The 26,290-nt window shown below is 37.5% G+C and overlaps 2 protein-coding genes across 2 annotated transcripts in view; one reads left to right on the top strand and one right to left on the bottom strand.

Moving 5' to 3' along the window:
• The window catches only part of RTN1 (reticulon 1), a 127,822-nt gene extending 126,370 nt beyond the window's left edge, over nucleotides 1-1,452 (bottom strand). The window contains exons 1-2 of the mRNA XM_083838350.1: nucleotides 1,038-1,452; nucleotides 850-944 (exon numbers count right to left, since the gene is read on the bottom strand). The gene's annotated coding sequence lies outside the window, so the exon portion shown is untranslated. The remainder of the gene's footprint in view (nucleotides 1-849; nucleotides 945-1,037) is intronic.
• Nucleotides 1,453-1,617: 165 nt separating this feature from the next.
• The window catches only part of LRRC9 (leucine rich repeat containing 9), a 53,270-nt gene continuing 28,597 nt past the window's right edge, over nucleotides 1,618-26,290 (top strand). Inside the window, 19 exon segments of the mRNA XM_083838347.1 lie at nucleotides 1,618-1,733; nucleotides 2,514-2,608; nucleotides 3,978-4,196; nucleotides 4,767-4,907; nucleotides 6,254-6,317; nucleotides 6,926-6,996; nucleotides 8,645-8,827; nucleotides 10,075-10,230; nucleotides 11,619-11,815; nucleotides 13,109-13,240; nucleotides 14,621-14,797; nucleotides 17,140-17,257; nucleotides 18,783-18,918; nucleotides 20,023-20,166; nucleotides 21,137-21,252; nucleotides 22,310-22,519; nucleotides 23,861-23,923; nucleotides 23,927-23,980; nucleotides 24,874-25,065. Coding sequence (XP_083694473.1) covers nucleotides 2,555-2,608; nucleotides 3,978-4,196; nucleotides 4,767-4,907; nucleotides 6,254-6,317; nucleotides 6,926-6,996; nucleotides 8,645-8,827; nucleotides 10,075-10,230; nucleotides 11,619-11,815; nucleotides 13,109-13,240; nucleotides 14,621-14,797; nucleotides 17,140-17,257; nucleotides 18,783-18,918; nucleotides 20,023-20,166; nucleotides 21,137-21,252; nucleotides 22,310-22,519; nucleotides 23,861-23,923; nucleotides 23,927-23,980; nucleotides 24,874-25,065 — 2,427 coding nt within the window. The 5' untranslated portion in view covers nucleotides 1,618-1,733; nucleotides 2,514-2,554.

Raw genomic sequence — 26,290 nt, 5'->3', positions numbered from 1 at the left:
AGTCAAACAGAAATCCCTACACCCAAATTAGATCATTTGGCTTTCCTCATTGCCAATAATGAGTCATTCACTTACATGCTCAGAAACAAAAGCAGTTGCATTTTGCTACTGAGAGTACCAATGAATATCTGGATTTGGATGCAATGTCCAGTTTTACTGCTTCATCATTCAACTGCTTGCTTGGGAATACTAAGGAGATCACAAAATGGCATCAACAGGCCTAGTTGCCTAAGCTACTTTACTGCAAGGGTTGCCCATAAGATTCTTTGTCAACAGCAAAGGAAAGAAAAGGAGTAATTTGCTAAACAAGACCAGCTTTGTACGATCCAGTATAACACAACACACTCCCCTTAAACAAAATTACATAAAAGCTTCTCTGCAGGAGGCTCAGAGTAGATGACCATGTTGGTTTTATCCTTGAAATAGAAAGTGAGCACAATTTTCAGAGCATTAACATCCCCTTTCTAATTTAAAATCGTTCCATTATGTACTTGTTACAATATGTTAATTTGCCAGATCATATTTGGACTCGTAATTTTACCTCATTACAGACTTCCGCTGAAAGAAACCTACTAAATTTTTGTCTTTGTAGCACCTATAGACAGGGAAGTCTGAGACCATGCGGCAACATCTTTCTTTTACAATGTAGAAACAGATGGAAACTGCCTGCCTTATGTGGAATTGGAGTGACATCTGGTGACATCGGAAAGCAGCGCAAGTAAGGACTGACCAGCCTTTGAAAAACTGCAGAAGCTGCTTATGCCATTTCCACCCCTTCAATTAAAAATGTTAAGAAACATTAATGCAAAGATTTTAACAGAAACCCTTGAAACTTTCAATAAATCTAACCTCCTTATTCACAAATCTCTGACGACATCTGAGTCAGCAGGAATCCACTTTTCTGCTGAGAAATCCTACTGCTGGAAAATGTTCATCTAGCCTCACTGCATGGGAAAAAAAAAAAAGATAAAATTAAGTGCAAATGGCTGGGTGAGCAGTTTTTTCAGTTTGACTGGTGTGTTTTATCTCATGCTCACGTTTCTAGTTGATTTCAGTGAAGCCACAGCAAGCTTCTGTGCTGCAAGTTGGCAGTCAGTTCACATTCCTCCTGAAGTTAAACCACTGCACGGACACAATATCCCTCTGACCAAGAGTGGTATCTGAGACAGAATAAAACACTATATGCCCTCTTTTTTTTTCACATTTCACTAAAGCACCTTAGCAGCTCTTCTCCACTACTCACACTGAAGTCACTGCAGCTTAAATTAATTTAATTAAACACCAGCACGGGGTCAGATGGATAGAAAAAGGCTGGGGAGAGCCTCCAGAGTGTTATGGCAGACCACTGGCCCCACGTAACTGGGATAACTGGGATTACCGGTGCCGTGCCCCAGCCCTAACTGGAATTACTGATGCCGTCCCCGAGCCCTCTCCCTCAGCTACCCAACATGGCCGCCGCCATGCCCACTGACATGGCCGCCACCGCCCTCCCGGCGCCACGCCTGCCACTCGCGCCTCCCATTGGCTGCCGGCCCGCCGGTGGGCGGGGCGAGGCGGTCTCCTAGGCGACGCTCCCCGCCGGCGGCGCTCAGGGCTGAGGCAGTGCCCAGGCCCCGAGTAGGCCGCACGGGGGAATCGTGGCGGTGCCGGGGGGAGCTCGGTGTGTGGGGGCGATCTGTGGGGTCTGAGCTCCAGGGGGTGGTGCTGGCAAAGCTGTGACCTCCGTAGGCGAGGTAGAGCAAACTTCTGTGCTTGCCCGAGCTCCCAGACAGAGCCCAGAGGAACTGGTATCCACCCAACCTAACCAATTTCCTCAAGTGTTGCAACTGGAAAAATGCATTCTTCATTTCCAGCCTCAAAATACTCACCAGAGGGACTGTCTGTCATCAAATACTGTGGCAGAGATTCCAAAGCAGCAGAAATGTGGTGACATATTAAGGGTATACTCTATGCATCCTGTGGACAAAGTCATTTAAGTGATTCAAAAAGGGGAAAAAAAGCTTCTGTGTCAATTGTATTTTTATACTGTTTGATAATGCTAAAGATTAATTGTAGCAGCTTTCTGATTACCTTAAAAAATTGCAGCAAAGGTTTTATACTCTCAATTGTATTCTGATATCTGCAATGTTTGTGCAAAAAGGGCCTTTACTGAGGTTTTTGTGGTGAATTACGAGCTCTGGCTGGCATTCTTTATGATTTGTGCAAATATAACTCAATGAACTTAATGCATGAGTAAATGGGTGCGCTTTCTCATCCTTTATGGAGGCGTTCAGAATAGCTTGTGCTACAGTGCTTTATGGAGCTTTAGAATCTAAAAATGTTAAGTAAAGTAGTAAATCAAAATATCTCTGGCAGTTTCAGCTTTTTTCTGTCATAATCTCCACTATGAGTCCATTAGAAATACAGATTCTGTAATTAAATGTAGGAATTTAGATCTTTACAAACTTGTTGGAAATCCTGTGACTCTATATGGGTGGCTACGCAGCTAATAAAATTAATGTCTTTTTTCTAAGAAGTTACTAAGAAATAATAGTCACAGCAGAGAACTCAAGAAATGGTGCAAAGTGATAACCAAACCAAGAACCTTGAGGAGATAATTATGGAGTTGGTAAGTTATTCATTCCATTTTGTTTTCTAAACTTTTTTCCTCTCTACTTCTGTAAATATCAGTGTTCTTGCTAGAACATAGAGCTAGTTTTGCTTTTCTAGAGGTACCATCTGTAGTGTAGCCTCCATTCTGGAATACCCCAGAGGTGGTATAGGGCATGCATTAATAAGAGTCTGTGGTGAACTGAATGTTTCAGAACTGTAGCAAACGCATTAATACTTCAGAGATTCTTTGTCTTAAGAGAATATCTTTATTTAAATTACTGTTAATGTATAGCTCCCTGCTTTGTCTCTGTTTCTCACGAAGTACCTTGCAGAAATATTTATATATAGAAATAAAAACAATCTTGCTATATACATTTGGTCAAAATAAATCTTTTAGTTTTGACTCAGTCACGTCTTTTTGAAGATTCACAGATAGTTGCGAACAGAGTCAGATGATAGATGAAGTTTCCAATATCTTAGTTTACTATGAACTGGTTAGAATTTTAAAATGGGGTCCCACTCCATGTTCATTTAGGTGTCTACATGTTTACATATGCTCATTACAGTCAGTGGAAATAAAGGATAGGATTCAGCTGCATTGATACAGCTGTTTAGTGCCATTTTACTGACTTAAGGTGTCTGGAATATCAGCTGCAGGATACTTTTAAGACCTCTGAAATAGCACTATATTGTCTATGTGGCCAACTGTATGCCATCCTTAGTATATATTGTCCAGGAAACTAACAGAATAAGTCAATTTAGTGTAAGTATCTCCTGTATGACCATCAGAATGGATTTCTGGGATCTTCTGGCCTTGGCTGTATTGATTGAATCCCTTGACTAACATTGAGAGCATGGGCAAGAGGCATGTGTGTAGATGCCTACTGTTTTGTGTCTTGTTCTCATCCTGAATGAAATTCCATGTAAACTTTTAATTTTTTCGTGGCCAAAAACTTGTATTGCATTTACTTGATACAGTGACTTTAGAAGTGGAAAACTACAAGACTGCTAAAACCCACCGGCTATTCGCATACACACATATGCATGAACACATACAAGTACTAGCTTATAGATAAAGTTATACATTCCTGGGTTTTAATCTAAATTAAAATTATCATACTTGAAAACTATGTTGTTTTAAATTTAAGGTACATTTTGAGGTTTGGTAAGAAGATTTTGTGTAATACTTTGTGAGCAGAAGAAAGCTACTTAACTGTTACATACTTAATGTAGTTAAAATTGCAAAACCATTTTAATGCAAAGGAAGTTTGAAAAGACACAACTGCTGTTAAGCAGTACTGTAATGTTAGTAAGACATGGTGCTTTGTAGTGTATTTTTGTACAGTATGAACATAAAGAGAATAATGGCTTCATTTCATTTCTAGTGCATATGTAATGGATTGTCTTATGAGAACATTGATCAAGAGGGACTGAAAACAACAGCACTGGAGATGTTTTTCTCAGGTTATTCCAGAATTGTAGGCATGAAGTATTTCCCCAATCTAACTACTCTCACGCTTGTTGGACAAAGTATTCAAAACATTACAGATCTGGAGCATTGCTTATTGCTCAAAGAGCTATGGATTGCTGAGTGTTGTTTAGTGGTAAGTTAACTATGAATTTTCTTTTTAGCCAGCTTTAGCCAATTTCCAGTCCTTTGCAATGACTGTCAGATTCTTTTGAAAGCACTCCTTTCCTTTGTTCAAGGAAGAAGGCACCTTCTGAAGGAGTCTAGATCTGACATTTCTCTAAGTATCCAAAATCCCATTTTAGATACGTATCAAATTAAATTTTTTTTTATTATTATTATTTATTTTAGAACTTACTGTTGGTTTTTTTTTCTCTTTCATTAGAATCTTTTTTTTTTTTAATAACTAGAATAGTTATATTGAAACCTTTTCCAGGACACTGGTTAGAATGAAGAAATTTTAATGAAAATAACACTGTATTTAAAAAACAAATAATTATTTATCGTGAAGTATTGTTGCTGCTGGTACTTTTTATTTGTTGGCTTAATTGAAAAGCTTTCTAAATCATCAAAATTCTGCTCTGAGGGTGTGATCTTAAGTCATTTGGAACTACTTAAATTTCTGTGCAAGATGATAGCATATTGACAAACAAAAAGAGTGACATTTTGTTGTTCAGTGTTACAAATACATTTTCTTCTATTGCAGAAAATAGATGGTCTACAAAAATGTGTAAGTTTAGAAAAGCTTTACCTTTATTGCAATGAAATTTCCAGGATTGAAAATCTGGAAGCTTTAACGAAACTGAATGTACTCTGGCTGAATAATAACCTGATCAAGAATATAGAGGTGAGTCTGGTGTCCTTGTTATGTTTTCTTGTCTTCTATTTTGTCTAATGTATGGTATATTAATGGTGTGGAATTAAAACGTGTTAATAAGTAAGGCTAACTTTTAGAATAATTGAACAACAGAAAGAGCAACATTAAAACTTAAGTATATAAGAGTTAAGGCTGAAACTTTATTTGGAACAGATTGACTGTCAAGGCTTTCTTCATATGCAGAGTTATCTAAATCAACCATTTTCAGACCTCTGTGACTTCTGATGAGGAAAGAATTTTATTTTTTTCAGCTTTCTTATAACTGCAGCCTTTTGCCTGTATTACATAAAAGGTTTTCCATTTAATTTTAATATTCGTGTTTGGCATTTTTGTTTGGAGGGATCAGCTCCTATTAAGGAGAACTTGTATCCTGGGTTTTCCTCAGGCTGTTACATATGAAGTTTGCTCCAAGGGGAAATTGATTTCCCCTGTGTCCCCTCAAAATAAAATTCTAACCTTTGGGCTGGAGGTTGGTCCAGGACCAGCAAGAGTTCTGAGATTACCAGTTTGGCAAATAAAGGGAGAAGAAACGTATAGATGGCCATTTCTAGCAAAAGACCACATAGCATTCTGAATTACCAGACTCCCATCGGGGGACAGAATGCTGCAGCTTAGTCCACTTTAACTTGAGAGAGTGCAAGAAAACAAAGCAGAAGGAGATACTGATATCAATATAAAAGTAGTTAGAGCAGAAGAGTTTATGATAAGGATCGGATTAATGTGAGTCTCCAAAGCCAGAAAGAAGAGGGAAGAGAAATCAAAGTTGAGCATGCTGATGGGGAGAGGAAGGAGATACTGATAAATTACACCTGGCAGAGAAAAAATGTAAAAGCAGTAGAATGTTACAAGGTAGAAGTTGTTATTTATTAATGGGGACACTGCAAATAGTAGTGGCATCTCTGCAAAGAACTGCAGTGTCATCATGGAGAGAAATGACAGACATCAGTGATATAGTTCTTATGATATATATCCCTAGGCCAAGACACGGGCTGCAGCCAAAAGCTAATGAGTACTTATGACATAGGGCATGATCTGTTAGATTTCTCATACACAGCTGTGAAACTAAGGCTGGGGGACTAATTTTATTTCCATTGCAGTATCATTTACAAAGGCTTTCCAAGCTCATTCCCTTTGGGCAAAATGCTTTTCCTCTTTGCATGTCAAAAGAAAGCTATAGTTTACAACAGAGGCAAACATTGTTTAGACTCCAGTCAAATTTATTTTTACATTTGAATGATCTGCCTCGTAGCCTACAGGCTTTTCAGCATTGGCAGTGCTATATTAGATTAAAACTGTATTGTTTAAAACGTTCACAGGGCTTACATACTCTGCAGAATTTGCAAGAGGTCAACCTTGCTGGAAACGTAATAGAAAAAATAGGTAAGTGATGTCAGTCTGGCATTTCTAGCATGAGCATTCTGGTTACTACTGAGGATTTATGTATTTAGTTTAATCCTTATCTCATTCTAATAGAAGAATTCTTACCAATTTACATGGTTTAGAGCCATATCCAGTATACACAGCCCTGGTCATCCCAAACTCTCTAAGGCTCATCTCTGCTTACACCAAACTCCTTTCCATTGCTGTAGCTATATCAAAGAAGACGGAAAATCGGTATTAGTGGTATTTATGCATTTTTTTCACCACCTCTAGTATAACTGACTTTTAGTTTGAATCTATATTAAGCCTGTTTGATTACAAATGGAGATGTAAATAATTTCTGCATTTCTACACTAATACTAGAGAATCTTACTTTTTCTTGATTTATCTTTGTGTAATAAAAAAGATCTTCCAAATACTATTCCTACTTTTTGAGTGAAAATGGAAAATAATATGTGTATGATGTCATTGTGTTAATGAAATAAACATTTGCGTGGGTTTGTTTGTGTGGTGAAAACTAGTCCAGAAGATGAAAATGTAGATATCCCAGTAGACAAGGGTAATATTTTTTTTTCTTGATTGCTGTTTGTCTTTATGTTTAATTTTAGGAAGTTGCTTAGACTTCAATATACAAATTGAAATATTAAACCTCTCTGGTAACAAATTATCTTCCTTCAAGGTATGTTCACACTTTACATTTCTTTTAGATGTGTTTTGGTTTTGTTTGGCTTTTTATCTGTTGCTGGGAAGAGAGCTGACCTTTCTTTATGATATTAGAGGACCCATAACACGTGGCTGTGATGGGAAGTCTTTTTAAAAAAATAAAATACTTCAATATTAACTTTTATTGTTTTCATACGCTTTTTAGCTCTTTTCTTTTGCAAAAATTACTGCTTCCAAATAAACTGTGTTACAAAGACTTAGAATTTGTCAGAAAATACCCATTATGTGTTTTTACTTCTTTTACATGCTTCCTGTTCAGTGTGGCTACAGTAGAAGTCACAGAAAAATCACAGCATGCATGTGTTCAGTATTGACTGTTCAGATTTTAGCAGCTAGACTCCGGCCTCTTTTAACCTGTCTGCTCACTGTCCTAGCAAACAGAGCAATTCCTCGCTCAGCTCCTAAATGCAATCAGACTGTGAATTAACAGTTCACAAATCAAACAGGCTTCAGGCAATGGATACAAGTGCTCAGCAAGAGTGTCCCCTGTACTCTAATTCCTGTCTTCTGCTGATGATGTTTGGATCAAATTACATCCTGCTTCATCTGCTAAGCACTCTTTTAGAGAAGGCCACCAGCTTAAGGAAGGAACAAACTGGAGTTGAAAATGATAAGAAATAGCCTGGGACAAAGAACATAGGGTCAAGAAGAGGAAAGGTAGAAAAAGGAAAAGAAGAGGTTAAATGAAAAAGGAGGCAGAAAAACTCAGAGGAGGATTTAGATGGGGCAAATGCAATGGTAAACTAGGATGGCAGCCAAGAGAATAAACAGGCTAGCTAGAGCCTAGGAGAGTTACATGGGGAAGAAGTACAGTTAACATGAAGTAGGAACAGAGCCCAACAGGGGAGGGACAGGGCATAGAAGGTGAATTGAGCAGGGAAGAGAATATTTTTAACATTGCACGTGAACAGACAATGTCACTAGTGACATATTAATTTTGAGATTGTAAGTTTAGCCAAGTGCTGGGGATTGCAGGATATTAGGAGGTATTTTAGGAATGATTAGTGAATTCATCCTGGGAATTGAGAACGTTAAATTAACTATAATGACATTTAGCTGATCGCTTTGTACTTTAGGTATGTAGCCCTTTGTGTTATTCCTCATTTCTAATGAAAGCCCTTTAAATCGTGTCTTTATCATAAGGAAGGATTTCAAAAGTTTTGTTGACAATGGCCTCGTTTTTATTTTAAGCTTGAGGAAGATCGAGGCTTTTGAGGACAGGTTCACTTTTTTTTCTAGATTTATTTCTTCATAGAGCCTGAGAGACTGACCTTTATTTTCACACATGTGCTTTGCTTTCTTTCACTGATTGGTTGTAGTTTGTTTTTTCCCAGAATTCATGAAACTCCCAGAAAAAAAAAAAATCCCAATGCACTACGTGAATCCTGAAAGGTCTGTAAAGTTGCATGAGCCCATGCTCATGAAAGCTACTGCATCTGTGCTGTATTCCTTTCTCCCTCAGTTTGTGTATTTTTTTGTTCTGTATAAAACCTTAGCGAGTAATATCCCATTTGATCTTTGTGCTATAATGTGCTGAAATACTTCCTTTTAAAATAAGGTGTATTGACATATATTGTTGTGATAGCAGTTTGCTTGTTTTTCAGGAACTCACTGGTTTGTCAAGACTACCTAATTTGAAAGATTTGGGCCTAAATGATCCTCAGTATGGGCCCAACCCTGTTTGTCTTCTTTCTAATTATGCTATCCACGTGCTGTATCATATACCACAGCTTCAAAGGTTTGATACATGTGATGTTTCTGAAAAGCATATCAAGATTCTGGCAGAGGTAAGTTCAGATTTCATGAATGAATTTGTTACTGATGGTAAGTGTTACTATGGGATATCTGAGTTTCAGCCAACTACAGTGAGTGCTTTATGTTACTGCTCAATACCATGTTAGGTTGTCAAAATTTTGAGTTTTATCATGGTCTCACAATTTCTGTACGCTTCCCTTTATGTATGGTATTGGATTGAAATAATATACATTCTCACTGAAATCTGAATGTATGCAATTTACTACCAGTAAAAACATTAATCTTTTACTTAGTGCCAGTACTTTTTCATAGAGTTGTTGCATTTCAGGCTGTTGCTACTTAATACTGAAAAAGGATGATGGAAAAAGTTGCACATGATGTTGCATACATTTTTGTTTTAAATATTAGTCATCTCAAGTGTCAGTAACCTAACATCAAAACCAGAGTGTCATATTCAAAGGACATGGAAGAATTTACTGAAAATATGGGTTCATGTGTTGTGTTTTCAAGTATGACAAGTATTTTACAAAAATTATTACAGATTCATTTTCACATTAGTTTGCCACGTAATGGACTTACTTTCAGATGTCTTGCTATCCAAGCAGAGCATCTTTAAATCGCAGGAAATTTAGCTTGATGCTTAACAGAGTATAGGGAAAAACTTTCTGAATAGATTCCACAGTTTAGTGAAGCAAGTCACAAAGTGCACTTTAGTGTGGAATATGTGGCATCAATCTTATGGGTAGCTGTTAAGATTCTTGTCTGCAGAAACACATAGTGGTTAATTCTTCTTGCTTTGGAAGATGTTCCTGGTGGGGAAAAAAAAGCTTCTAATACATGAGAGGAAGTGTTCAGAACAGCAGCTGGTCTCAGATGAGAAACATGTTTGTTGATTTATCCAGAACACTGAGCAAGTTTTCCTAATGATGTTATTGAACAGTTTTGAATATAGACTAGAGCTAACTGAGATATGTGGAATGAGTCCATAGTTTGATCAGTAGCTACAGCATAAAATTCTTAGAATGTTCATACAAGTAGTATTATTGGTTGTTTAAAAAATAAATAAATATAAGAATATGTTCATCAGACAACACCCAATGTCTGATGTTCAAATACAGTCAAATTTAAATATCATTTTAGTATATTTGAAAATGCAAATGCAATTTGTGAAGCACAATTCATAGCTATAATGTTGTGTTTTGCTTTGTTCTTCAGGAATAAGCTCTGTGAATAGTTACAACTTGTTAATAACAAATGAATAATTTCATTTTTTTTAAAGACCACGGTTATGAAAAAAATAATGTACTATCATATGCGTGTAAAAAGCGTTCACAGACAGCTCCATGACAGGCTTGAGGAGCTAAAAGAAAGCAAATGCAGACTGCAGAATCTGCCAGAAAAGAAGATAAAGTTGTTCAGCTGCAACATAAAGCATGTAAGTTGAAATAGCTTGAAATGTCAGCAGAGATGTATCATTTAAATCATCATCCAAAAAAAAAGTTATACTCATTTATGTTCAATAAATTATTTCATGAAAGTACATCAGCTCTTACTAATCCTTGTAATCCAGGAGTTTGTAGGACTCGGTTTCTGCCTGAAAGATAGCTCTTCTTCAGAGTAGCCAACAGTCAAGCATATGGGACACTTAATGTGTTGCAAGGGATCTACTTCCAGCTTCATTTCTGGCAGGTTCATAATAATTTCAATCTGTTGTCTTAAACCCTAAGTGAGTGCTTTGACCAGTGATTTTTTTTTTTTTAATGGAACAACCCTAAGGTGAAAGCCTGAGAGATCCACCCTATAAGAGTGGGCTAGGTAGGATGTTCACCTAATGTGGTGAAATTAATTTCAAGTTGCTGCTTTTATTCATCCAGTACAGGTGTTTGCAAAGGACCTTTGTGCTGAGTTCCCGGATTATTGTGGTTATTGCCTGTTCTAGTTGATACCATGAACATTTATGAAGGATCTGTGTTCATTCTGATATAGGACGCTTTTGCATGTTGGGAAGTGTTTTTTTTCCTCACCTAAGCTTGGATTTTGTGTGTGTTTTTTGTTTTCTTTGTTTGTTTGTTTGTTTCTGATTTCTAATTGATTAGTCTGTTCCCCTTCCTTTAAGAACAGTATAGTCAACATAACGGATCAGATTCCAGTTGCATCGGTGCAACCACTCTGTACAGCAGTTCGTAAACATTCCTAGTAGGTCTTCAACGCTCTTTGCACATCTGTCTGTATAGAAATAACTGACAAAAATATTGCTGACTGCATAAATAGGACCACTTAAAAGTACTTCGATCAACAGTTAACAGATTCTGAAGGTTTACCTTTTAGAAAATAATGCAAAGAGTTTTGCTTCAACTCAACAGTGAGTAATTGTTGTCACACGATGATCAAACATGGGGAGAGAAATGATCCCTGCCCTTAGGTGTTTGAAGGAAAGCAGCAATCCCATTTTAACTGTACCCTCTAATTCTCTTTTACTTGCTGATACTTGCATCATAATGAAGTCACATTGAGGAATTGGTCCTGCCTGGAAAAAACAATGGTCTAATTGATATGAATAGAACTCGGATTTGAGCCAGGGTACAATGGAAAAATACATGCAGCTACTCAGAGCAAAGCTGTCCCTTTGGTCGAGTAATTCAGCTTTTTCTATTGACAAAAGATTTTGAATTTTTAGAAGTAATTTTCTGAGTTAATGCTTACAGGTATGCTTTATCGTACACACTTAGAGGGCTTATCTATTGAGAAAATGTAAGATAATTTTCCTGCCATACTTTTAAGTTAGTCTCTTGCCACTGAATCATGGTATGGTATTTTTATCAGCTGGAACATGAACTGGCCAAGCTGGAAATGTTGGATAAAACATCAAGGAACGGATCTCCAAGGAGTAAGGATTTGGAAACTGAAAATTCAGTTCATGATACTGAAGATACAGAAAAGGCATGCCTTGAAAAGGCATTCATACAAAAAATAAGTGCCATGAAGGAAAGAGTAACATTCTGGAACAGAAAACTGGATGAGTATGTTTACTGAATTGTGTAAGAACAGAAGTCTGATATTTTCAAACATTAATAATTGGGCATGACAGTGGTTGATGGTTAGGAAATTAACAACAGGACATGGAGCCTGTTTCCTACTTGTTTTGGATGATGTCCAAACTTAACATTGCAAATATTAAAGTGGCAATTCTTTTGTGGTCTCAGTTATTAGATTCAAGCCAGTTTCTAGTAGATAGCTGTTGCCATGATAGATGTTGCCATTCATGTTATTGGTGGTCTTAGTATACAGGGAAAGACAGGTTTGAGCAAAAACATCTGGGATGAGTAGTTATATGGGACTGGTGCTTGGAGAAGATTTCTGGGCCTTTAAACAAGAGAGAGATCCAGCAAAACGCCGCAGTTTGTTTTGTTTTTCCCCTTGTAATTCCAATGTGGTTTTAATGGCTGCAGCTTCTTGTCGTTGTTGTTTCTGGCTTAGTACTTCATGAGTCAGATACACTTTGAAGTCAATTGCCAGCACGAGGCCTGCACACAGTCCCTCACAGTAGGGCATGTGAAGGATATTAGTGATACCACAGACCTGGTGGTGGACGCCAGCATGGGTCTGAAGCTCATTCTACAGAATTTTCATGAAGGAAGAATTGGTTCTCTTCTGAAGGGTAGAAAGCCATCCAGTCTATTTTGTGTTTCGCGGTACAGTTAAGGCATACCACGCATCTTTCAGTCTGCCTAGTTTTTGCTTTGGTTTGGTTTAAAAGACCAATAAAGACTGTTCCTATTGGCAGGGGTAATATAAAGAGTCTGAATCATTTAGTTTTTACATTTGAGCAGAAGTAGTATCCTTTAAAAGCCTGTTCATAAAGAGAGGGAAAGACTGCTGATCATTTCAAGGATGGCAAAGTGATGGAGGAATGGGAGAACTTAAACATACTGTGAAATTTGTTGCCTTTACTTGCCGCTGATTTCTTCCAGTGCCTCACACTGAACCCAAGCTCAGCAATTTGTATTGATATCATGAATGCCAAATAGCAAACTGAGACCTTCTCTTACTCGGAGGTGATTCCTGTATGTTAAGGATTACAGCACAGTGTCGAGGGTGAAATTGATAAAGTTTGGTGTTATGATCAGTAAAGGACCTTGCTTCCACCGTTGTAATCTGTCATCTGTCACTTTTAGATTAAAAATAAAAAATGGTGGTTTGGGGGAAAAAAAGGAGGAAAAAAAAACACTAAATGAACTCCTCTCTTATTACGTTAATTTATGCATGTCCTTGATGCATTGTTCAGGCAAAATTCTTCTAGTTTCTTTTTGCAGAATTGAAAGAGATTACCAACTGGAAATTAAGAAGAAGAAGAAGAGTTTTAACTTAGTAGTACAATTTTTGTTGATGGAATTGGAAACAGTGGGAAACATTCGCTTTGAAGAAGGCTTATCAAATAATCCCTGGTAAACTTTTTAAGATACTCCAAACTAGAGCAAGTTTCTTATGATTCCAAGTTAATCATTTTTAACAAAATAAGTGTATTACAAGGATCTGGACTGTTCTGAAGCTTCTGTGGTCTGCTTTGACACCATTTGCAGATAGCTGATGAGAGAGGAAGCTTGTCCTGAAGCCTTTGATTTAAAAAAAAAAAAAAAGGCACAAGAATAAGCAAGCTATTCAGTTGTTTTATAATGACAGTGATAGTGATCATTCCAAGTTCCTAGAGACCTTTACTTGTGAAGAAGCATTAGAAGTTGCTTACGTAATCTCTGTGTGAATAACCTTGATGCTCAGTTGAGGGGAGATTCAGATTTAGGTTGGCAGTATTTCAAGGGCTGTTTTCTGCTTGAGTACACCAAGCTTGTCCACCTCAGCTAAGCTTTCCTTTTGTGTTCAGGGATGTTTATGAGAGCTGCAGGTAGTCATGTGCATACTTTGAGGTTGTTTATAAATAGCATTCTGCTTAATTTTCATGCTGCTTTCCAAAGCCAAGAATCTTCTTGTTTAGAAAATTAATAAACGTTTTTGCTTAAAAATTAATAAATTACTATTGTAGGGGTGAAAGCCAATCCCAAGCTTTTTGAATGAGTAATCTTAACACAGAATCTTTCTGAGAAAGATAATAACTCTCACTGTTTGTATATCTTCTTTCTAAAAGAAAACTTTCCACTCATTGAAAAACTGTGGAACCTCCTGCATTTCTAGGTTGGAGTTCTTTCTAAGGTGTCTGACTATCACATAATCATTAAGGAATTTTACAGTACCAGATGGAAGCACAGGAGCTTATCACCTTACTAGCGAGACACAGAGAAAATGGCCACGTATTTATTAAGTGACCTGACTTCTGTACCGCAGGACATAGGTGGAAGAAGAGAACACTGAGCTTCTGCCCCTGGGTTCCCAGCTAGCCAATGGACCATCTCTTCCTCCTCAAGTTTTATTCTAGAAACTGTTGCAGGTTCTTGCAAACCATGCTCACTTGATGCATGATTGCACTTAGTATGGCAGAACTATTCATTTGAGTAGTGAAGTAGGACTTAAACAAATTTTAAATACAACAGTGCAAATAGAGGAAAGGAACACAGTGAGTCACAGATGACAAGGTATTGATGGTTGATGCTTAACTTTGAATACAGAGTTCAAATAAAGCTAGGTAAACTTCTATATCTCCATTTGAGAAAATAGTTGTAATGAAATGAAACGCACAAGAGATATTGTTTGTGATTCTTCCTTTTGAATAGGAAACAGAATAAAATCATGTAGATTGCACTGAAAAATTCAGTGCAAAACCAGAACAAATTATTATTAACTTACTGTCTTCCTCTGTGCATTTCTGCACGCAGGTTTAGTTCCTGCTGCGAACTAATTCAGTCACGATTTTGTACCTGGGACTTCAGAGCATACGATATCATGGGAGTGAAAATAAACCGCATCTTTAGAGTGCACAATCAAATTCTGAGGCTGAAATTTGAAGAGAAGTTTCAAACATTTTTGGAAAAAGAAGTTTTCCATGTAGCAGAGTAAGTGCCTAAGTTTTAAGTGCTCTTTTGCTGTAGCATTGGCATGCGAACAAAATAAACCTTGTGATTTCAAAGAACAGAAAGATTTTGCAAAGCATCAAATAATTTAGGATTATTAAGAATTTTGAGCCACTTTTGCACAAGTAAAGGTGACTCAGTTTGCCACAGTCCCTGTGTTTGGTATTTCTCTGACTGGCTCTTGGTCTTCAAAGGTCCATAGCTTGACAGAAAATATCAGATAGGAGAATTACAATGACTTACAGACTTACAATGTTAGCATCTGGGTCTCACCTCATCTGTTCCTAATAAGGTTGTGAAAACAGAGTAAACGTTGTTATGAATGGCCAGATTCCTGAAAGCTGAAAGCAGCAGTAAATGAACAATGCAAAAACAAACAAAACAAAGCGCACCTGGATGTATATGCATCTGTATTTCATTTGTATCACAGGAGAGCATATACACGTCAAGATGGTCATGAGGTTGATTTATATCCTTGCAGATTAGCCCTTTTTTTTTTCTGCAGAAGTATTAATTTTGAAATTTGTGTCATTGTGTCCTTTTATTTCACCGCCTTCCAAGAATTAAACTGAGCCATGGTGCAGCTGTGGGTTTTATTGTAAGCACTGGTAATTATCTGCCCAAAGCTGCTTGTGGAACCATGTCTCCAGTGGAGCACAGCATCTCCACAGTCTTAAGACACCTGGTTGCCCACTTGTAACTATGAGACAGAGCTCCTGCTTGCATCCATTTCTTTCTTTGCAATACCAAGGAGTTTGATGATTGGATGTGTGACTTATTTATGTAAGTTATGATTTTTAGTACAGTTAATACAGTGCTTTTAATATTTTTATGTGCATTTACTATGTTTATGTGTGTGAAAGCTTATTTTACGTTATATATAGATGTGTGTGTGATTTCTATGTGCGAATAAATAAAACAGGTTAAATATAAAATCCATGGCCTTCAAAAGAGCGTGAGAAAGGCAGGACATACTTCCTAGTTCTGTAGGTCCTGGGAGACAGAAGCTGCCTTTTACAGAAGCGTAACCATGACAAACATTCAGAGGAGGGCAGAGATGATCTTGTGAATTGTACTACTAATTTTCTTCCTGTAAGTCTGTAACTTAAAGTTATTTACCCCCATAGCTGAAACACCACTATTAAGCTTATGGTTCATTCCAATACAAGAAGAAATAGATTTGTTCATCCCTTGATGTCCTTCTCATAAAGTTGGAAACACGAAATGACCCTTACTCAAATTATTTAAACTAGTAATCAATATCAGATTTTATTACCCCGTTCCTGTGATTTTTTTTTTTTTTTTTTCTGGCCATGGGAAAGTCAGATTGGCACAGCCAATGGTTTTGGGAGTTCTTTTCATATTACCTAGAGAGAACAAAGCTTTTCAGGTAGCTCCTCGATGCATTCTATAAAACGTTGGTAGGATATCCTCCTGTATGGCTGAAGAACTATCTCATTGTGTTAGCTTCTAGAGTGGATTAGCCAGATTAGATCTGTTCATATGTATTACAGCCTGTTCTTGTTGATCCCAAACAATTTATACATCTTCCCTAAGATGCAATTATACAGGGATTAGGCCACTGTTCTTAAATTGAAACCTCATGGTCTGATGCTTGTTTTGGCAGATAAGTCCTGCAGGAATTAATCAAATACTCACACTAACCTGCTGACACTCAAACTGCAGAGTCGTAAGCCACCAGAAGTTGCATTCTTTAGGGGAAAAAAAAAAAAAACAATCCTGCCCTTCCTCCTTCTTTACCCCAGCGGTTATTGCTGAGCACAGTGCCACTTGGCATGGGGCATCCCTCTGGCCAGCCTAGGACAGCTCCTGGTTGCGTCCGTTCCCAGCTCCTGGTGCACCCCAGCTCCCTTGCTGGAAAAAGAGCACAAGGAGCAGCACAAGGAGCTCTGTGTGAGCATTGCTCTGCAACAACTAAAACATTCGTGTGTTATCCATGGTGTTTTCATCAAAAAACTGAAACACAGCATCATATGAACCTCTACAGAGAAGATTAACTCTATCCCAGCCAAAGCCATGATGAGCTAAATAGATTGTTCGTTTTTTTTTAATATAATAAAGGGAATGGAGACTGCTTTAACCAATTCTATAGAGTCAGGAAAGAAAAATTTCTCTTGTGATCTTGTGATTACTGTGAATGTGAATATTATAGAATCAGCATTAATTATAGTCTGTTATTCTTAGTAAATATTGTGCGCATGTATAAACTTTATCTGGTTAGAATAGCTATTCTTGCCTTTTGCCTGCTTTTGCACTACCATAATGAAAACCTGAAGTCTTTCCCTCTGTCTTTTCTTCTTAAGAAACTACAAAGAGAAGATGGAGTATCTCTTTTATGTATTTAATCCTAAATTGCCAGTTAAGGAAAAGCAGCTGCTGCAAATACTGGAGGATGGTTTCCAGGATCTGGAAGTGCATACGGTATGCTGCATTGGAGACAGAAGAATGCTATTGCTTAGGAAAGGACAGCAAAGAGAGCAGGCAGAAAAGCGCTGCTCTATCTTTCTCTCTTCTTTCTTCGATTTTTCTATTCATGCATCCTTTGGTTCTTCCTCTGTTCTTATCGTATTTCTCCATTTTACTTCTGCTTCATTCTTCACGTCTTTTTGCCATGTGTGGCAAAGTCATGATTAGTGCTTTCCAGTTTTTGTCATCTTCCTGTCCCTTCCTTATCAATTCTCTTTTTGCTGCAGATCATCCCTTCTCACTCACCACTTCTCATCGATTTCCCCCCCACACCCTCAATATCAATAGAGTTTGATGGGACTCATGCAGGACTACTTTGGAAGTCTCCACAGTATCAGATGCAGAACCTGTTTGCTGCCTGTGGAACACATTAGTTCAATGGTTTGTTCAGTCAATTTACACTGTAATTTTCATTTCTGTTTTTTTGAACCGAATACTATTTTCCTATTATTTTGTTCTTCCTATTAGTGTTATCAGAAAGCATATCATGGATTTTCAGTTCTTTAAGTCTCAGTTGTAGCAATACAGCATCCTGGGTTGGGATTTGCAAGCATTGTCTTAAATTTAAATCACTGCTTCTTTTGTCCTTAAATATGCTGAGATTAAGACTAGGATTATTTCTGGAATCTCCAGATACCTGACGCTAAATATTTGTCCCTGCTGGCATGGATCCTGGTTGTCAGCCCAGTCATAACCCTAGAAACTGTCAGTCCTGTCCCAGTGACCCCTTTAATCTCCAGACTGAAAAATAGTCAGACAGATGGAATACATTATTTCATGATGAGTAAGAAATTATGAACAGAAGAAGCATTTTCACAGACTCACAGAATGGTTGAGGTTGGAAGGGACCTCTGGAGGTCATCTTGTCCAATCCACTTGTTCAAGCGCAGTCACCTAGAGCAGGCTTTCCAGAATGATGTCTAAAAAGCTTTTGAATATATCCAGTGATGGGCATATTTCAGATAAGGAAGTTTTCCATCTGATTTATGAAGGAAAAGAATAGAGAGTAGGAAAATGAATTCATGGCAACTCATCTCTCTTCCCCATTGCTCTCATTTTCTTCTTGCCAACTGTTTGCACACCTGCCTTTCTCTTTTCGCTCTGAGAAAAGATCGGATTTGGGGACAACAAGATTATGCCTTCAAATACAGTATCTATTTTCCTGTTTTGCTTTATTATTGTTTATATCATGCTAGTTTATAGAGGCCCTGCTAAGATTCCTTCTTGTGGTATTACATGCTATGTAAGCCTACAGAAGGATGAGCCCTGTCCCCAACTGTCCCCAACAATCTCATCTCGTCTGTTTCTCTCATACTGTTAAAATAACACCACAAATCATCTTTTTACTCTTTATTCTTCACTTTTCCTGCCTGTCATCCCTTATTGTAATTCACGTGTATATTTGCATGCTTAAATTTGTTTGCATTTTTAAGGGATGCTTTTAGTGAAAGATACTGGGGCCTTGCTTTAATCTTTGCAGCAGCCTGAGAGAAATGAAGCTGTTCCTCTCTGTAACAGTCTAAGCATATGTGAATGTCCCAGAATAGAGTTTCTGAAACAACAAGCCAAGGCTGAAGGCAAAAACAAGAGAGATCCTGAGGAGTCATTCAGGCATGGTAATTCAAAGTTGAAACAATATTGTCAAACTGATGATATATGGCTTGTCTAATCGCTGCATTTTGTGCTACAGGTCAAAGGACATTTTGTAAATGCTGTAAGTGGCCATGAGTTGCCATATGTAACTTGAAAGGAGCTCTGAAACTTTGCCGAAATCTGTTCCAGTGGCATTTTTGTGTATTAGGAAGCTCCACAAAGACCTTGGTCTGCTGGGAGTAATTCCCAGACAGGAGTTTGAAGCCTCTATGGGAAATGTCCTCATCTGAGATATAATTAGATATGTCTGATCTTTTTCAAAATCTAACATCTCTAAAAAGAGCAGAGTAAAGAAAGGCACAAATACATTAGGTTAATTTGTGTCCAGGACTGGGCACTGAAATGAAAAATACCAGCCTTCTCTTTTTAGCCTGGTTCCCTAGAAAAAAGGCTTAGGCAGTCATGCTGTGTGATGCTGTCATTTTAGTAGCTTAGGAATAATCAAGTTTCAGCCAAATTTGAAAAAAAAAGCTTAGAAGTCTCAAAGATAATTATTTACAAATTTTGTAGAAATGTGGCTTAACCTAAGTTAGGTCACCTCCCCTCCTTCTCCCAGCCCTGCTCCCCGCTAAAGAGGCATTTCTCAGCTCTTCTAGGGTTCCTTCAGTGTTAGCCAACAGGGCAGTCAGCGTGGACTTCTCACACATCTTTCAGCATATATGTAGCGTGGAACTATCCACAGCATATACTACCTTTTGCTTGGCCTTGGTGTCCTAGAAAGCCTGGAAAAGACAGGTTTACTGTAGTATGGAAGAAAGACATTGGAGGTCACAAATCCAAATGTTAGTTGGTCTCATGGCTTTAAATATTAGCTAGTTACAAACTTTGGATATCACTGTATTTTTTTTTTTGCCAAAGAATATTTGTTTTCATGAAAAACATAAATATTAATAAAGATTCAGTGTTTATTTTACATATATATGTATTACATACATATTAGACCATTCATCATCAAGACCAAGATGTAGCTTGCTTATAATAACAGTAAGCACCATTTTTTTTATTATTCTGTCCCCAACCCCAAGCCAGAATTAGAAGCATTAAGTGTCTTTTCTCTCTACACTTAGGGATAGTGATAATTGCAAAAGTTTTCCTTGGCCGCAGTGCTCCAGTTTGTGCAGCAAGTCCCATCTGTCAAATCAACTACCCAGAAGCTAATTCAGTATTCAGGCCATGGAAATTCCTAGGAAGTGATGCATCTACTAGTAATGGTATGTATTTGTAGGCACTTGTTAGCATAAAGTTAAGGTTAAAGTAACACTTGTATTCCGAACTCGTCATTCACTTTGGATTGTGTCAAGAGGTTTAGTTCCTGAGAACTCAGTCTCTGCTGAAATGCATGTTTTGAAAGGCAATAACAAATAAGATGATCTTTCTGTGAACTAAATGAGAACAAATATTTATTCAAAGGGTGGAAGTGAGCTGTGCCATGCTGCTTTTAGCCGTCAGTCCACGCTAGGTGCAGCTTAATTCATGGAGGTTCATATGCACACTTCACGCAGGGGGATTGAGTAAGTGTTGCAAAGGGTCATACCTACATACCACAAAAGAAAGCTTCACCCTTAAAATCCACAGCCCTTATTTTTAAGCAAAGTAAAAACAGTTGCTGCTGATAAATGCTATGTTACAAGTATCGAGATTAAATCTGCGTGTTGTGTGTCCTCTTAGTGATAAATTCTGCTTTATGCTATTTTTTGCAAGAGAACACCAAGTGGGAATTGACTAATAATTTTACCTGTTCTCTCTGGTAGGTCCTCCAAACTTGCAGACGCTTACAGGAAGCAACGTCTGTTTCTTTATAAAGGAATTGGGATTGTTCTGATTTCTTAGGAGGAAGTGAAAGCTAATTTGGAAGGTGATCATACCGCAGTATGATGGAGTAGTTCAGGACAGTGCAGGAATGAAAGCAATGCAGGAGAGCTGTTGGTGATCTCAGAAGCTAAGCTAGTCTTTCACAGGCTGTGACCTTTGTACTGGAATCTGACAGTTATGTATTCTACATGGGGGTTTAGATAACCAATTTAAACTCCTTTATTAGCCTGTGTGAATGTGTATGGCAGAAAGGAATAAATCTGAAGGGTCTTCATGGAAGGAGGTATCTTTGACTTACTAGCATTCTGAAATGAATACCAAGCTTAGTTTAAAAGCAATAATGTATTTGTTCTGTTTCCTCCACTTCAGAACTGTGGGCTTCCTTGGAACAGAAAAGTTGTGACTGCAGGGGCTGGCAGTGCGAGTGGTTTGTATTTGACCATGAGCTGCCAGAATACATTGCTGAGTTTGAGTATATTACACTGGTATGAACTTCTTTTTCCTACTGTGATAGTAGAGGGCAAGTCTTAGATTTCACAGCTCAAGACTTAAAAAAAAAAAAAAAAAAAAAAAAAAAAGGCAAGTAGGTAAAATAAAGTCCTGTTCTACTCACAGGACCTGTTGAGTTTAGGTTTAAGGTTGGTTCTCTTCTTTCTAATCTATCAGATACAGATAAAACTTCTGTGGAAATCAGTGAGAAACTTTCTACTCATAGTGAAAGTTGGGGGAAGTTTTTATTTTGTAGTTGTAAAAGTTTGTATAGCAAAAAAAGTTTGTATAGCAAAGAGAGCAAAGATCCTCTAAGTTTCAACAGATAAAGGAAACGCAGATGAAAACTATGTCCTGTCTCAGTAAGAATTCCTTTCTTCGAGGTACCAGGCAAGGTAAAAGTGATAGTATTGACTGTGCAAAAGATTTTGTTTTCATTGAGTCTTTAGGGAGCAAATGATTTTTAGTTGTTTAATTTAAATTGTGAAATATGAAGCTTTGGAAAAAAAAAAAAAAAAAAAAAAAGGAAATATATTTTAATCTCAGCTGGTTTCCTGAACAAGCTTTCTTTGTAAGAATTGCTTCTGTTCCTTTTTGTAAGTCATATAATGCTCCTCTTTCACTCATCTAGCTTCATAACTTGCTGCCAAGGTGAAAGGTGAAAAGGGCCATTTCAGACTCTAAGCTGCTCTGGGGAAAGGAAGGAAAAGTGTGTAATTCACTGATGTCTACCTGGCCTGTGGTCCAGCTGTAGACTGCTCCGTGGTAATTCTTAGGCTTAAGGAATTTCAGTGTACAGTTTTACTTTTAACTCTAGCCAGAGTTATGCATGACATACAATAAGCTATAAAAGGAAAAACATCATGCAGTGCTTTGATTAGGAGGCAATTAAAACCCAATTTGTAGCAGGTCTGTGTTACAGAAATATGATTTCCTAACTTAATTGCCGTTAATTTCCTAATCAAACTTCTCTTTTTATGCTGAGTATTAGATTTATTATTTAAGTAGAAATTAGAAGGTTTACGAACTTTTGGTGTCTCTTATTTTATATAGGTCAAAGACAAATCTCTGTTTTCCGCACGCAACGTAATTGTGGAAGAGAGAAAGAGAAGCACAGAAATACTTATTCTGTCTCATGATTTGCAGCATGATGATGAAGTTTTGAACATGGAACCAACAGTAAAAGTGAGGCCTAAGATTGCTTACTTAGATGAAAAAACAATATTTTCAGTGGCTAAGGTCAATATCTACGGTCAGGTACAGGTGAGGTATTGCTGTCAAATTTACAGAAGAAATGTATTATGTAATTGTTACTTTATTTTTCAGGTTGGCCCATGACCTAAACCAAAGACAGTATGTTCATTTTTAATTTTCTGTTTGGGTTTGTTTCTGATGTTGCTTACATTTACTTGAAATCAGTAGAACTTGTGTTCCTCTGCCTGTCAGTTATTACTGATGAGAATAACAGTTGCTTTTCCTGTTGTGTAAGGGACAAATAATTTCAATGAAAAACAGGTTAAGAAGAATGGATCTGAGAATAAGATATGACCTATTATCCTTTCCATCAAATTTTATGGAATATGTGACTGTATGCCATTATACCGATTGTTCTTGAAAAGATTTTGGGAGTGGGGGGTGGGTCAGATTTGACATCAAAAGAATGTAACCCGTGGAGAAAACACATTTTTTTAAAAAAGCTTCAGATTTTAGCTTAAGAAGTGCATGTTGTTATAGTAGCTGCACAGAAAAACACTTCTTCAGATGGGAATTCGTATGCATAATTCTGACATTGCATTCACATGCATAACTATTGTGTGGAATCTTCAGTAGCCCCATTTTCTGACGAAGTAGCCCTGCTAAATATCTGATACTTTAAATTATGAAATAGTTTCTGAACTGTCACATTTTTAACTTCAGTTTGTGAGCTGATCCTGCTGGTTATGTTTTTGATCCCATTTTTATATTATCTTCAAAACATCTTCAAATAAACTTTTTATTTTCTAAAACTTATTTAGAGACAAGAAAAAGGAGCGTAACAATTCTGTTCTTGTTTTATCAAAATGCCATCCTTACAGTGATCTGTTTGCAGAGAAATACTAGCAATTCTCCCTCACTTGGCCTTTTTCTAAGGATCTCTTCCCTGTGTCTGCTTGGCCCCATTCTTCCCATCCTGTTTTCTAAGAATTGAAAAGCTACCAGTTCCTTAGCAGCATCTCCATTAAACAGAGAACTTATTAGAACTTGTTTCCTTCTGCTGTGAACTGATTGACTGTCTGACTCTCCATCTTACCCAGGCCATTTTTATTTTGGGAAGAAGTTATAAAATAAATAAGAAGTTATAAAATAAATAAGTTATAAATAAATAAGTCTTCAAATAAGCGAAAAAAGAGTAATCGTAGCCTTTAGTTGTGTTTTCATTGTTTTGTGTTACATTCACCTTTCGCATTCACCTTTTGTACTCTTTTTATGGTTTGCCAGGAGGATACTGTTTATATTTGCATTCCATCGGTTGAAGCTTTTTCACTTTTAAGGCAGCAGTGGAGTATTACAGAATTTGTCTGCATGTCTAGTAAAATCACAATTTCTGATGTACTTTTGACCTAGGTTTTGAATTTGCACGGGAACAGCCTGAGTCAGCTGCAGAACATCTCTAGAATTAAAACACTTTGAAAGCTTATCATCAGCTTTAATGAATTTACTTCCTTAAATGATGTTTATGACTTGGTGAGAAATCAAGCTTTTTTTCTTCTTTAAAAGAAACATTTACTCACATAAATATTCTTGCATCATGGAGTGGGTTACAGGACAGAACTGGGCCTGGAGGTGCACTGAGGAACAAAACAGAGGGCTGAACTAGAATCATGAATGCTGTGGTAATATTAGCAGTCAGCAGTTTTGGTGCCTGTTAATGTTGTCTCCAGTTTGAATCACAATATTACAGTGGTATCACTTTATCACCCATCTGTCCTTTGTAGTTGTCATTTTATTTTAACAAATTTGGGGTGAATGGGATACTAGAATTCTCCACCTGGCTTAGCATTGGCCTACTTGATGATTTGGGTCACGCTGCTTTTCTCCCCATTCCTTCCAAATATGTGGAATGAAATAAGTGTAAAAATATCAAAGCAGAGGTGATTAATAGGAATAAAAAGTTGAACTACATGGACTTGGAGCAGGATGGTAAAGAAGTAATTCATCTTCAGCCTGAGAATGCTACATGGTACATGGCTGATAAGTCCTAGCCAGGACCACTGGGCTTTTCTATATTACCACTGGGGATTCAGGGATCCAGCTCCTCAGTTGTCTTTAGGCCACTTAGGAGGCTCTTGGTATGAGCTCTAGATATGGTCTTCCCCTTTCAACAACTTCCTGGCGGGCAGTCAAGTAGACATTGCATGCCAAAGTGCTCTGCCAGGTAACGGCTCCTCTGTTGTCTTTACTGGGACATGGCTGGAGCACGCTAGATCTCCCTCAACAGAGACAGTAATGAGTGAGGAAAGTCCTAGGCATTGGATTTGATAAAGTCTGTTGAAAGATTAAACGTGTCTGATTACTTTAGCTGAAGTTTATCTTGCTACAGTTTTGGCCACACTTTTCAAACCTTTGTTGTTTTGCAGCCCAACCTGGAGTATTTTGATGCAAGCCATAACCATGTGATTACTCTTGAGGGCGTAAGAGGCTTAACCAAACTGCAGTGTTTCAACTTGAGCTGGAATCAGCTGAAAAAATCCTGGGAAGTTATAAACATTTTAAATGAACACACTCCCAATTTACTAAGTCTTGACATCACACACAACCCATGGTATAAGGTACATAGTGCTTGAAGTTCCTGGGAAACTGTTCTAACCAGGACCACAGTTAGGTCATAAAGGTTTAAAGTCTGGACCTGCACCTTAATAATTCTAAGGTCTCATGTGTAAGAAGCCTTATGATCATGTTACGGCATCTTTGTTCTCAAAAGGACTTCATTCTGTAGTCACAGCCTAAACAAGTGGTAGTGAATAAGCTGTGTGGCACTTCTATTCAGAGATGTCTCTGAGGCATAATTTCTTTCTTTTCAATTTCCAATAAGAATTTTATTGGTAGCCTGTGCCAGATGTCAAGAATCAAGCCACGGCTTTAATTTTTGCTGGCTCAGCTGCACTGAATAAGGGATGGGAGCAGAGATCTTTCCTAGCATTGGGGCTGATTACATACAGTTTGTCTCTCTTTTACTGCATGCATCTCTCAGCAGCAGCACAGATGTGTTGGCTGGAGCTTCACAGAGAGAGCCAATACTCAGCCCTTTTACTGACTCTCATACATTGATATTGCCCAAATAGCTTCTGGAACAAATGTTTCTCTCTGTTCTTTATTCCTTTTGAATCAGTACATTTAGACATCAGTTCAGAGCAAAGCAGAAAATCCTTATTACCTTTCAGAGGATGCATGCTACCATCTAGCTCATAAAAGATTGCATTTGGGTTACTTGACTGTCAAAACATATCTTTATGCCATCCACAAAAACATTATTATTCAGCATGTGAGAAATGTGTATTTCATTTATTTTATATTAAACTAGTGGGCAGGCTAACCTATTCCCTATGTATAGGGTAGGTTTGTGGTGATGTCTTGAGGTTTCAGTGACACCTCTAAATCCTTTAAACATCTTTCACATGTCCTATGAAGCTTTTGGCTTTTGCAATATTTCTAGATCATAAATGAAACTCACAGATTATAAAATAAACACTAGTACAGCTCATATATTAGTGAGCTTTGTAGGATTAGTAACCTTCTGAGTTAGATCATGTGACTTTAGAGCAATTTGTTACCATCAGTGTCACAAAATCAGAATAATTAAAATTGGCCCAAAGGTACATTGCCTTATGTGTTTTTGGCAAACTACATAAGCAGGGATGACACAGTGGCTCTGTTGGAGATCACTACCAAGCTCTAACTCTTGACATCCGTGAGCTGACAGTATGCTAAACAGAAAGGAAATAGAAGTCTCTGGTATGTACTGTCACTTTTTTTATTTTTTTAAATAATTGACAG

This window comes from Anser anser (assembly GCF_964211835.1).
Source record: "Anser anser genome assembly, chromosome: 5".
Classification (NCBI taxonomy): Eukaryota; Metazoa; Chordata; class Aves; order Anseriformes; family Anatidae; genus Anser; species Anser anser.
The sequence above is the reverse complement of the archived record's forward strand: the minus strand, read 5'-3'. Positions and strand labels throughout refer to the sequence as shown.